Source organism: Cupressus sempervirens, chromosome 11 (genome assembly GCF_028749045.1).
Source record: "Cupressus sempervirens isolate cs-2001-9-10 chromosome 11, ASM2874904v1, whole genome shotgun sequence".
Taxonomy (NCBI): Eukaryota; Viridiplantae; Streptophyta; class Pinopsida; order Cupressales; family Cupressaceae; genus Cupressus; species Cupressus sempervirens.
Window position 1 is genome coordinate 34,060,237 of NC_143128.1, and position 14,059 is coordinate 34,074,295.

The 14,059-nt window shown below is 39.0% G+C and overlaps 1 protein-coding gene and 1 long non-coding RNA gene across 2 annotated transcripts in view; one reads left to right on the forward strand and one right to left on the reverse strand.

Annotated features, from left to right (window-relative positions):
- Window positions 1–523: 523 nt before the first annotated feature.
- Window positions 524–14,059, reverse strand: part of LOC149528119 (uncharacterized) — a 79,177-nt gene continuing 65,641 nt past the window's right edge. Inside the window, exons 3-7 of the mRNA XM_089810971.1 lie at window positions 1,751–1,822; window positions 1,488–1,654; window positions 1,264–1,375; window positions 820–1,178; window positions 524–641 (exon numbers count right to left, since the gene is read on the reverse strand). Of these exons, the coding sequence (XP_089667097.1) occupies window positions 990–1,178; window positions 1,264–1,375; window positions 1,488–1,654; window positions 1,751–1,822 (540 nt within the window). The 3' untranslated portion in view covers window positions 524–641; window positions 820–989. The remainder of the gene's footprint in view (window positions 642–819; window positions 1,179–1,263; window positions 1,376–1,487; window positions 1,655–1,750; window positions 1,823–14,059) is intronic.
- Window positions 573–12,756, forward strand: LOC149528120 (uncharacterized). Its single transcript, XR_016359045.1, has 2 exons — window positions 573–718; window positions 12,457–12,756. It is a non-coding gene; the product is annotated as an uncharacterized LOC149528120 (long non-coding RNA).

Consider the following 14,059-nt stretch of genomic DNA (forward strand, 5'->3'; position numbering starts at 1 on the left):
ACATAACTGGGACAATTGATAGGAGCAGTCCTCATTTGTAAACGATTTTGGGTATTGACTCTCAGTAAGAATCAGTTTTGTGATTTACTATATTAGTTTCTACAGCACTCAAATCAGACAAATATTGCCCTTTGTATAATTTAGTATGTATTTATTTTATTTTAATGCCTGATTAATTATATGTCAATAATTATTTTCATTGTCCAATGTCTATTGCCAAAGATACTTTTTTATTGGTTTTTCACGACGTTTGTAAGAATAAAGCTGTTTCCTTTTCGTATCCTAATTATTGCTCTCAAAATCCAGGTTCACTTTATCAGCAAGTAGCTTATCCAGAGTATCAGTATTGGAAATTTCCATCAGATAACCCATCATTGGAAGCTGTAATGCCAGGTACATAATATTTTGGAAAACAAGAAACATATGTCCACGGCATCCAAACTGGTAACAACTACATCTTGGGGGGCAGACCTGGATTTCCGTCAAATTTAATTCCATCGCATGGTTCTTATGAAAAAGGAATTCTGCCTGCTTCTTTCATCAATTGTTCCTGTAGAAGTTAAAATTTATGGATGACCAGCTATGTCATATTCGACCAGACCCAAGAAATGCTGGAAATTTTCGAAGGAATGATTTTTCATCTGGGATCCATGCAACAATTAGTGAATTTGTCCCAGCTCTTCAATTCCCACGTACACAAGTACTATAGTTTCATAAGGTAACAGAACATTTACAAAAAACATACATTGATTGATAAATTGTTTTAAGTTTCCTTTGGAATGTAGAAATATATTTTAAATTAGGAGTTGTTTTTGCTACCTGGAAGGTTGAAACTTGTGTTGGTTTCAATTTGGCCTCAGCAAACAGTTATTCATATCCTGTCACAGAAAGTTTACATCCACAGCATGGTCTCCAGTTTGGTGTTCCATTTTCCTCCACCCAAGTGAGAACAAGTGATGGGTTGATACCCTATCAAGTGGAAATTCTTCCTAACAGTTTAATTCTTCCTGTTTGACAGTATCACTCTGTTCAACTTTTTTCTGAGCATGAATCATTGCTTGCCTTACTCGAGGACGCATTTCTCTCACTTTCCACTGTGGCATAATAAAGTTTTCAAGAGGCCTGTCTTTAAAAGGGTGTTCACTGCCAGCAAAAATCCTGAGCTTTCTATCTCGATTCTGCAGACAAAAGACAACTATCAGTTTTGATGGTGTATAAACATTGGGCATCGACAAAAGTTAGGACTAGATAAGAATATCTTACAACCCGCAACCTGTTTTTGGGTAGCATGCGAAATACAGCCTTGCGGATCACTTCCGTTGGATCCTTTGCCATCTGATCTTTCAAAGTCCTCTCTTTCAGATGACCAACATATCTGGATGAACAAATGATGTTGGAATTATTATTTTTAAATACTGTAGACTGGATATGTCAGATTTGACAAGAGTTCGCTTAATCTTAATATAAAATTTGGAGCATTATCCTACCCCGTATGCCATCGATAAACTTTATCAGTCATTTTCCTCCCTGTTACACAGATATCTCTTGCATTAAGGACAATACACATATCACCATCATTGCGATTTGGAGCATAGGTTGGCTCATACTTGCCCTGTAATACGACAGATATCTGCGATGCTAATCTTCCAAGAACCTGCAGTTTTATGCATAATTAGCCAAAGAGAAACATAGAAGCTTATGCCTTAAATCTGTCAAGATAGAAGGGCCTACAATGTTCCCTACAACACACCTGCTCTTTATAATAAAAAACTCTCCATGTGAGGCCTTCCAGATTTATGCGTTTGATTCCAGCCATAGCCTTCTGCATTGAGCAACACAATAAAAGGACAAACATCCCAAAATTGGCATAAAAAACACTACAGGACAAAATCTCTAAAATAAAAGAGTTAAAACCTATACTCTCCTGAAGAATTCAGGAAGGTCATAGGTATCTTAAATATTCTGACAACAAAGTAATTCAAAAATCATTAGGACACTTGCATTCTAAGAAATAAAAATCAGGCAGACATGCATTAGAAGCTTAAAGCAGTCAATTAATAAGATAAGAAACAAAAATTGTGATTTGTTATATTATGTCCAACCCAACAATACAGAGTTTGTCCACTGAAAAATTAAAATGATATTACAAGAATGCATAAATAATAAACCCAAAGATTCTTGTGCATTTTTTTTTTCTGCGAACAAAAATATTCATAGTGTATATTGTTTAAGTGAATCTTTGTTATCGGTATGCAAGGAAATATTATATAAGTATGCATCAAATCCATTGAGAGATCTTTCATTAGGGCTTAGAAGAGGTAAGTAGAACTTGCCACTCATTCTGGTTGATCAAAAGACAATATAAAGACACATAAATATTCTTTTTGGTGTCATCTGTTAAATTTATTAAACGTACCCCTCCCCACAACAATAAAATATCTATAATTTCAAATTTTATGTTCTTCTAAACAGTGTTAAAATCATAATGTCAAGCTAAAGTATGGCACTGGACAAACAATTTATTTTTCAGAGTTTATACCTACTTTTTCACAATGAACTCTACAGCTATAATGTAATGTAACAACTGAAACTACATGCTAAGTCAGACCATGAGCAATAAAACTATAAGATAAACACATTTAAACCAAAGAATAGAAACTGAAAGTAAACAAAGAAAACAAGATGTCCAAACCCTCAGGTAAATTGTAAATTGCTTACAGAACTATGAAGTGGGTATTTATAATAAATCTTCCATGACAACCAACCTAAACACAACGGCAATTGCATGCAACCATAGTCAACATTAAGGGGTACAATTGGGAATCAAACAAGGTTGTAAGGGGCTCATGATAACTTTAGAACCTTTCACAACTTTCTCCTAAGAACTCAGGAGGCTATGGTTGCCTCATGTTGCTTATCAATTGTCCCATGAATGAAAACTGGATGACACTCATGGAGGGTGATTGTCGTCTCACCTAATTATTAGCATACAAATTTAATCTAGATTACAATAAAATCAAGTAAGGTTCTGGGATAACTTTATATCTTGATGAAGATCCTGCAAAACAAGTTACAAAATACTATAATCTCAATTTATAATTAGACATGCTTGCATTAGAGATAGTAATATATAAGATATTTAATCAGATTTAGGATGTCACCATCACAGAGATGATAAGATATGGTGATTTGATGAGGTGCTTGAGAGACCCCCGATCCTAGGCCCAAGAATGAATGTACCATCCCTCTTGGCCTCATGCAGCCCTTACCATACAAATGAGGAGGAGTGCATAGTGTGGTGTCCTATCACCATTTTCCTCATTCTTGTCACTTCTATCTTGTCACCAATGATTAACAACCTAAGGCATTTGAAATGTTCCGATGTCCTCTGACCCCCTAGTAATAGGAGCGTATGGCTGGAGAATGATTGAATCCAATTTACACGTGCCATAGGAAAGGCCTGGCTGGCTGTAAGGTGAGTAGGCAGGGGTGTACGGTGGCAGTATATGTGTCTCAGGTAGATGGCCGTACGGTTGGCAGATGGAGAACCGTATAGTGAATATGATAGTCATACAATGGTACAAAAGGCAGTGATGTACGGCAAACAATATGGCAGATGGTGTACGATATGCAGGGTGGCCGTACGGCTGGACTAGGAGGCTGTACGGTGTGTATACAGGCCGTACAACTGAACTAGAAGGCTGTATGGTAAGCAAAAACTCAGTCCGTACAAGGAAGCCGTATGGTGTAGTGTGCAAGCATACGGTGAGTGCAAGGAAGGTACGGGGGGAATGGAAGATGAGAATGAGGCCGTAGGTCAAGGAATTAACAGCACGGGAATGACAGGAGGCCACTTGGTGAGGTATCTGAGCCCAATACAGAAGACAACTTTGTTCATTCACAAAACACCATAAATTTATATGAAATCCAGACACTATTAAAGGCTTGAGTGCAAACAATCCTTAATATATATATATATATATGCCGAAAGATGGTGCTCCTATTTGCGAGATCCGAGTGAAGTATTACATGCAACAGCGGAATAGGGTGAGGGTTGAATCCCACCAAAACCGCACGAGCCAAATAGGGAAGGTCTTTCACTTCCAAAATGGCGAATTACAGAGAACTCCAATAGGAATTCGCTGTACAAAGAAAATAATCCAAAAAGCATACCGACTACAACATACAAGCCGTGCTTAAATACCCGTCAAAAAACTTTCCGAGGGTGTACAAAGATAGCCAACGGCGACACAAACTACGAAAAATAAAATAAAAATGGGTCCTAGATATATTAAATTAATCGACTCGTTACAAAAGTTTGATTTATTATTTATTTTATAACGGGAACATTACAGTCCTCTCGTCCCAAATTTTGCTTGTCCTCAACCAAATGCAATGTTGGGTGTTGGAGAATGTGCTGGCCCTCCCACGTCGCGTCGTCCAATGGCAGGTATCGCCAGCATACCAAGTATTCCTTCACAGCAAGGTTCCGTAGGGCCCTCTCATGTACTTCAAGGTTCTCAGCAGGTTCCAAAATGAGCTTTCCTTCTTCATTGAGTGGCGGAAGGTCGGTAGCAACTGTGACGTTTTGCCCTACGACTTTCTTTAGATAGGAGACATGGAAGACATTATGAATATGGCTACCCTCTGGAAGTTCCAGCTCATAGGCAACTTCACTAATGAGGCGAGTTACACGATAGGGGCCATAGAATCGAGGTTTCAGTTTCTCCTTTCCCTTTTCCTTCAGTAAGGATTGTCGATATGGCTGGAGCCAAAGATAGACCAAATCCCACACTTCGAAACTTCTCTCTATTCTATATCTGTTGGCATACATCTTCTGTTGATTTTTTGCCCTCTGTAGATTTTCCTTCAAGCATCTCATAATGTCTTGTCCCTCCTGAAGCTAGTCCCTCGCCCTTGGTGTGCGATTGTCGTCCAGCACTGTGTCGATGAAGGAAAGGGGTTCGTACCCGTATAGAGCTTTGAAGGGTGTCATTCCAATAGACATGTGGTACGTGACATTGTAGCAATATTCTCCCAGATGGATCCATTTTACCCACGCTTGCTGTTGTGCCAAAACATAGTTCTGAACGTAGCCTTCGAGCCATTTGTTCACAATCTCTGTTTGTCCGTCTGTCTGTGGGTGGTAACTTGTACTTGGCGATAGTTCTATCCCTGCCATCTGAAACAGTTCTATCTAGAAGATACTGATGAATCGTCGATCCTGATCACTAATGATGTTTCGGGGTAACTCGTGCAGACGAAAGACTTCTCTAAAGAACAGATCAGCAACTTGTCCAGCCTGAAGGTCGGAGGGGATGGAGAAGAAATGTGCATATTTTGTCAATCTGTCAACCACCATGAAAATACAATCCTTTCCATTCACCTTGGGAAGCCCTGTTATGAAATCCATTGATATACTTTCCCACTTACATTTGGGAATTGAAAAAGGTTGTAGCAGCTCGGCAGGTAGAGTATGTTTAGACTTGTTCTGCTGGCAGACCGTACACTCTTACATACTGTAACACGTCTCCTTTAAGTCCTTTCCATGAAAACCTCTCCCAAAGACTTCTGTAAGTTTTGAGGAAACCCAAGTGTCCCGCTAGAGGTGAGTCGTGTACTTCCTTCAAGATTTTCTGCTTTAGTTTGGATTCTAGCACCAAATATATCCAGTTTTTATAGTAGATGATGTCATCCACCACTCTGTATTGATCATCGTGGGTGTGGCCATCCATTATTTCATAGGCAAATGTATTTTTGAAATATTCCACTAACAGATGTGCCTTCTAGTTAGCTGAAATCTAGTCTAGTGAGCAGATGGTGGGTTTTTGGGACAAGGCATCTGCAACCACATTGTTTTTCCCTTTCACATATTCGATGTCAAAATCAAAAGCTTGAACCTTGCTTACCCATTTTTGTTGCCATTTGTTCAAGTCCCGTTGCTCCAAGAAATATCTTAGACTGTTGTGATCCGTACGGACGAAAAACTTGGCACCCACCAGATATTGCCGGAACTTGGTTAATGCATGAACGATGGCCAACATTTCTTTGTCGTAGATGGAATATAGGTGTTCTGTTGGCGTAAGCTTCCTGCTCTCATAAGCGATGGGGTGTCTATCTTGCATCAGTACTGCTCCAATGCCTTCCTTGGACACGTCGCATTCCAAAATGAATAGTTGAGTGAAATCAAGTAGTGCAAGTACGGGACAAGTGCTCATGGCTTCCTTCAACTTATCAAAGGTGAGTTGTGCCTTTTCATTCCACTGGAAAGACCCCTTCTTTGTTAGATCCGTTAAGAGTGTGCTGAGCTGAGAGAATCTTTTAATGAACCTCCTGTAGTAACTACATAGTCCAAAAAATCCTCGCAAATCTGTGAGTGATTTTGGAGGAGGCTAGTCAAGTATAGCCTGAATCTTCTCTTGATGCACCTGAACTCCATATTTACTGACAACATGCCCCAAGTACAATATTTGTGTCATACCAAAGTCACATTTGGACTGCTTGGCGAACAAGGACTGTTCCTCCATGATACTTAGAGAACTTCATTCATATGCTTCAGGTGCTCCACCCATGTCCTGCTATAAATAAGATCATCAAAGAATACCAATAAATATTTACGCAATTGTTTGTTGAAGATGTGGTTTATGCATGATGGAAATGCAGTAGGTGCATTGGTCAATCCGAACGGCATGACCAAAAACTCATAATGTCCGTAGTGACAACAAAAAGCCGTCTTCTCCACATCTTCCCTCTTCTAGATCTGATGGTATCTGGAATGGAAATCTATTTTTGAAAAATAGACTGCGCCATGCAATTCATCCAACAACTCATCTATCCTTGGAATGGGATATTTATTCTTTATTTTTTTTTTGTTCAACGCACGGTAGTCCACACACATGCGCATCGTCCCGTCCTTTTTGATCAATACCACAGATGATATGAATGGGCTAGAACTAGGACAGATCCATCCTTTCTCTAACAATTCCTGAATCATCCTTTCGATCTCATCTTTGAATTTCTTGGGGTGGCAGTACGGTGTGGTTATGACTGGCTTTGCTCTTGATTCCAACTCGATAGTGTGTTCAAACCACCGATTAGGTGGTATGCCAGGAGGAATATCAATGAAAACTTTATCATGTCTACTTAAAATATCCTAAAGTTCATCATCCTGTGGAGGTGTTCGACGCCCCTTTATAGGTTCCGCCGAGATAAAACAATGCGCAACCCACGCCAAGTCATCGTGCCGAAAAATTGCCTCCATCCGATGTGCAAACACTTCCTTCGGACCTTCATTTGCCATTCCTTGGAGGACAACCTTCTTTCCATCAACAACAAAAGTGAAGTCCATCCTTTCGAAACTCTGAGTGTATTCATCAAGGGTCTCCATCCACTGTATGCCAAGAATAACTTCCATGTCAGCCAGGTTCACTGTGAAGAAGTCCTTAGTTACCGTGTGATTCGCCATTGTGATATTCAGCTAAGGAACAAGGTGCGTGCAGGGCAGGGAAGTCCCTCTGGTGACCTTGACCTGAAAGCCTGCGTGCGCCTCCGTAGGTAGACTTCTTCATTTTACCAAGGACGAGTTTATGAAATTTAGAGTAGCTCCGCTATCCAACATCACCGTAACCATTTGTCCTTGAAGGGTACCCTGTACACGAAAAACTGTGCACCTCGGGCTATTGGCCAAGGCAATGGTTCCTCCGCATTGTACCAAAGTAGCAATTCTCTCCATACGGTTTAAACTAATGTTGGTGTCATTGTGGGGTTGGTTATCTTTGGCCAACATTTCTTCCTGTTCTTCCTCATCATCGGACATGACCCCAATGTAATGGATCTTCCCCTTTCCGAGGCATCAGTGGCCAGGCTCCCAAGGTCCCTTGCAATTGAAACACAATTTCTTCCTTCGGAGTTCCTGTCTGATAGCTTCATCCAATGTCAGCTTCTTGGACAAAGGTTTGTCCCTTGGAAACATCGGCGGTTTAGGATGTAACTTCGAGAGGATGATGCCGATGATGATGCCATACTCTGTGCTTTATTGATTGCTTCTGACAGGGTGGCAGGATCGAAACCCTTTACCCAACCTTTCAGAGGTTCTGTCAGTCCGTCCATGAAGAGCACTAGCTGTCTTCTTTCGGAAATGTCCATGACCAAAATAGAGAGTTTCTGAAATTTTGCAATGAATTGATCGACCGATCCAGTTTGTCTCAATTGTGCCAAATCTTTGAAATTGAGCTCCGGATCTTTACCATCAAATCGTTCTATCAATCTCTTCATGAATTCCGCATAAGTATTTATTTGATTATGCCCTAATGTGATGGTGCCGTGGTGCCACCATTCATACGCAACTCCCTCCAAGTGCAGCGCTGCAAATTTGATTGCTTCTTCTTCTCGAATAGGATTGTTATCTCCAAAATCTGCACCCTAATTTTCTTTAAGTCCTAAAACCCTTAGCAATTTTGGAGAAACATTGGATCAACCAGAAGTTGTAGGTAACCTATGACCTGGTTGAACCTTCGGATTCTAGGCTAGTTCCTATCTAATGTATTCGATACCTTACTTATGCTAATGGAGACATGAAAACTTGCATGGAAAAGGGTAAAAAGACAAACTTGAACATGAAAAGCTAATAGATAAAATAAGGTGATACACTAGAATTGATAACACAAAATCCCGTTATACTTGAGACACAATGAAAGTTTTGACAGATAATCACAAAACCTTAGCTTGGGATAACTACTGTTTCATATCAATAATTTAAGAGAAGGTTAGGATTTGAAAATATACGAAAGGAAACTAATCACAATCGAATATATCACTAATGAAAACACAACTCAAAACCTATGAAACAAATATTACATAAGGAAGATGTAAGACAAGACATAATTCAAAAGGTCTACCAACAAAACACAATTGAATAACGTCAATCACCTCAAAGCATACAGCCAAATCCTTTACTCCAAAGCTGATTCCAATGAAAACTGTATTCCAATCAAAGGCCCAAATAACAATATATTTGCATAATAGGTCAGAATAATGAAGAAAAAGATACCAAGGACAAAATCACATAAGCATCCCTCTTCTCTCAAAATTTGAACCCTTTTTTGAAAAACAAGAGGGGTATATAACAATCTCTAAAAGCAATACCACTTTCCATGAAATCAAGAAGTCTGTGTTGAAATAATGAGTTAACTGTTTATTAAGAACACTTAACAGCTCCAAAAATATGTCTCATATATCTCAAACTGAGCCTTTACCACCCATGCATATAAAAAGTCTAAAAAGACCCCAAAAACTGTCACAAATAACTCCATAATGGACTCCAAACTCCTGAGTCTGAACTAGGTCTCCAAAAATAGCAACTGAGACTCCCTTGAAATTTGGCATTAAAAGCGTCAACACCCTTTCAACTGCCTAGTTAAACTTAAAATTAAAATGCAAACTCCTTTTTTAAAATCAAACTCTCCCCCCTTTTTTTTAATTTATTATTAAATGTCATTTAAAATTATTATCATTTAGTAGTTGATTTATAATTTATCAACTAAAAAATAATAACATTTACAATATGCATGAAATGCAATGCAATAATAATACATTATTAGAATAATAACACAGATATTAAAAGATAAAATCTATGTTACTATTTTAATAAAAAGTAAAACATCCTTATTATCCCTATTTCATGGACCCGAAAACTTCTTATAAAGCACTTAGGCCCCGTTTGGTTGCTGGAAGATGAGGGCCAAAACCGGGTTATCAGGAGTAAAACCAGGTTTTGCAAAAAAACTTTGGTGTTTGGTTGGTTAAAATCATAACCTGGTTTTCAATTTCATCTTCCAATTTTGGTCAAAAATTGGAAGAAGTTTCTTCCAACAAAAAGGTGGAATTTGAAATTAAAACCAGGTTTTGAATTTTATGACAGTTTTTTTAATAATATTGTGGGGTCCACAGTATATTCATCTTCCGTGTCAACCAAACGGACCATTAGCTTTCCAAACCACAAAACCAGGTTTTCGAAAACCTGGTTATAAGATAACCTGGTTATGGCACAAATTGATCTTCCCCAACCAAACGGGGCCTTAAGGAATTGAAACAAAAGGGAAGTTGAGAGTTTATTTTCTTATTTGAAGTTTATGAGAATGAGCAAGCAAAACACGATAGGGTTATTATGAAACCCTAGCCGCCATGAAGGCCCAGATCTGCGATTTGTTTGCTGGAAGACGCCATTTTGGTGTTGTACCTTTGCTGTTTGGACGCCTAGAGATTTATGGCGGATTTATGGCATGAAATATGGTGATTTTTTTAGGATGCCGACTGTTTTTTTTGCTGTTTGGAAGCAAAAATTGTGGGTTTTCCCTCTGCTGGTCTCTGCTGTAAGTGAGTTTACTCATTTTCTGTTTGGATTTCCTTTACTTCATGGGCATGAGAATAGGTAACGTGCCGGCTGGTTATTTTCTTTGTTTCCTTTAGAAGACGTATCTGCTCTCCTGGTGATTTTTTTGCTGCTGTTATAAAATTTGGGTGCCATATTTGATGTTATAATTAGCTGCAGATTTATGCTGTTTGGAACTCATTCATACCACATTTTTTCATGAGGGTTTCTGCTGGAAGTTGTAATCTGGACGCCATCATTTCATTTTCCCATGTTTCTACTGAGAGGTAGAGTTGCTTGAGCCTGTACTTTTGATGCCGTGAAATTATTCTTGGGTTATTTTTATATCAGCTGGTAACGAGTTTCTTCTTGTCTTTCAAAACTGTCCAAGCTATCAGGTTTTTCATCATCCTTGGTCATCAAGATCTCAGGTTCAATGGTTGGTTGAAATTCATGGTTATCTCTCTGATTTTGAGACTTCCTTGTTAATCCCATTAGCGACAATCTTCCAGATTTGCTTTGCTTTTGTCTGGCATCACCCACATCAGTTGATATCAATGATTCTTCTCTTATGCTAGTTGTTTGTAGACTTGTAGTGTTAGATTTCCTCTTCCCCATATCCTTATTAGTTATTAACTCTAGATGCAATGGTGATAAACTTTCCTCAGCTTGACAAGTATTCTCTTGAATTGTTGGCTTAGCTACTAGACAGGGATGCTTTAACACTTGCACAAACTCTGTTACAGAACTGAAAGCCATATCTTTTTGACGAGCATCATATCGAATCAATGATTCTAGCAATCCATTAGGTCGCAACATTCTATCTTTTGATCTTTCTGTGTACTTGTTCACCTCAACTTGCATTCCAATGTATTTTATGATTTTCCCATTTTCATCAATTTTTTCCAATGACCTGTTTAGGAGTATAACCTGTCACATTGAAAAATCCAGCACTGGCATATACAATAGGAAAGTACAGCTTAGTAGCATCAGATACTACAAATGTTTGTTGTAATGTTGACAGTGTATTTTTTAAATCCTTTGAAACTTGGGGAGTGTTTAATTCACTCCCATAATCAGAATCTTCAAATGTCCTCGCTGAGCTTCCAGAGGCTCTCTAAGATTCAACTCATCCGTCCTCACTTGATGACCTAATACCTACACCCTGTGGTCTCCCTGTTCCCAAATCTGTTTTCACTTTAAGTCCCCATGCAGCTGCCCTCTCTGCCATGTTAGCTTCAGAAATAATTTTGAAGCTCCATATAATGCTGTATTTTTATTTTCACTGATACTGATGAACATTATTTATGTTTCTGTCATTGCTATGACTGGTACTTGTTGCATCATAAAACATATTTGTCACTGGCTGAAAAGTTCATGAGTCATATGCAGGTTGAAAAATGGTTATTTTCTGTAACAAATCACTCCACCTGTAGCTTTCATTCTTCTTGCATTTACAAAACAAAAGGTTTCAAAACTTAAAAGTTCGTCCCTTTAATGTTTCATTTGCTGTTATTGCCATTCCATGATGAAATCAAGATTTGATATTTCGACCTTCCAGTATTGTTCATCTTTAGAAGAATAAACAAATAGATCTGATTATTTCCTTCATTTTGCATATAGTGTACTCATTCAGTTCTAATGCTTTGACATGGAACCAGTTTGTTGCTCTGAAATTTTTATTTGACTTTTTCCCTGATAAATATAGTTGAATCTGTCTTCTCACACTGCATTATTCTGCCATACTTCCACTATAGCATTCATTATTTTTGCATATGTGAAACAAAAGGTTTCAAAACTTTAAAGTTCGTCCCTTTGATGTTTCATTTTCCTGATCCTGGAATGCATACCAATCACACTTGCTATGCTTATCATGTTTTCTCCAGTTATTATAAGTAAAAGGTTTCAAATCGAAATGACTTGTCCCTTTAATACTTTTACTTTTCGTGATTGGCTTCTCTATCTGCTGATGTATGCCTCTATTTTGCTGAGATGAATAGTGTGTAGGATGATGAATGTGAGGTGAAGTGAGTTATCAGCATTGCTTAGATCCATTGGATCTAACCTATTCTCTTTTGTGTATGCAGGAATTGGAAGCATGGAAAGGGCAAGATTCAAGACAGCAAAAAGACGGATGCGGATGGATGCCACTCCACCAGTCATTACAGGCAATGACTGGTGCCCATGACCTTTTTTCTCCTTTTACTCCTCTTTCATGTTATTGATTTCAGTAGAGTACGGATGTATATCAGCAAATAGGGACTACTCTCACAGTCAAATGTGTGGGAGAAATTTACTTTCAGCATCTTCTTTCCATCATGATTTGTTCCATCATACAAACATTGTATAGTATATCAATATGAATAATATGCTTTCCTTTAATGCAATTTTGAGTATTACTTGAAAGTGATAAGCATGTATGTTTTACTCCATTTGAACATGTGTGAAAATTGAGTAACAAGGATTCAACTGGAAGTAGGTATCGGCTTTCATTACCCACGCTTGTGCAAATATGGAACCGGATCTGTCAGATGGAGACAGATTTACCTTACTCAACTTTCTTCTAAGATCATCGTTAAAGTATCCTCTGTTTTCGCTTCCCGAATATCTCATTCCTAGATCCACGTAATCCTTGTAGGATATATCTTCTTCAAGGTTTGCATTCTTCCAGTCTTCTCTCAATTCCTGCATCTCTTCGAAAGTTGGTTGTCTCTCTCTGTGTTGTGCCTCCGTCTGTGGTGGAAAAGTCGGCATGGAAGGTTGAGAGCGTGCTGGCTAAGGGTTTGATTTACCTGACACCGAGTCGGCGTTGTGACCATTTTGTTCTCCAGATATTTTGTTGTCTGCCAATTTCTTGAGAGTTTCTTCCATGAGTCGCTACGTATCAGTGATTTGTGCTTGATTCCTGGCAAGTTCCCTCAGTAGTGCCACAAGTTCGGCAACGGTCGGTTCTGGTTTGGCAGCCATTTGATCAACGAAATGTGTCATTCTCTTCTGGCTATAAACTCTCATTCATTGTCCACAGGCTGGCAGGATCGAAGCGCTCTAATACCACTGAAATGTTTCGATGTCCTCTGACCCCCTAGTAATAGGAGCGTATGGTTGGAGAATGATTGAATCCAATTTACACATGCCACAAGAAAGGCCTAGCTGGCCGCACGGTGAGTAGGAAGGGGTGTACGGCAGCAGTGTATGTGTCTTAGGTAGATGGCCATAATGTTGGTAGATGGGGGACCGTACAGTGAATATGATAGTCATATGATGGTACAAAGGTAGTGATGTACGGAAAACAATATGGTAGATGGTGTACGGTATGCAGGGTGGCCGTACGACTGGACTAGGAGGCCGTACGGTGTGTATACAGGCCATATGGTTGAACTGGAAGGCTATACGGTAAGCAGAAACTCAAGCCGTACAAGGAGGTCGTATGGTGCAGTGTGCAAGCATATGGTGAGTGCAAGGAAGGTACGGGGGGAATGGAAGATGAGAATGAGGCTGTATGGTCAAGGAATGAATAGCACGGGAATGACAGGAGGCCACTCGGTGAGGTATCTGAGCCCAATACATAAGACAACCTTGTTCATTCACGAAACACCATAAATTTATATGAAATCCAGACACTATTAACGGCTTGAGTGCAAACAATCCTTAATATATATATGCCGAAAGATGGTGCTCTGATTTGCCAGT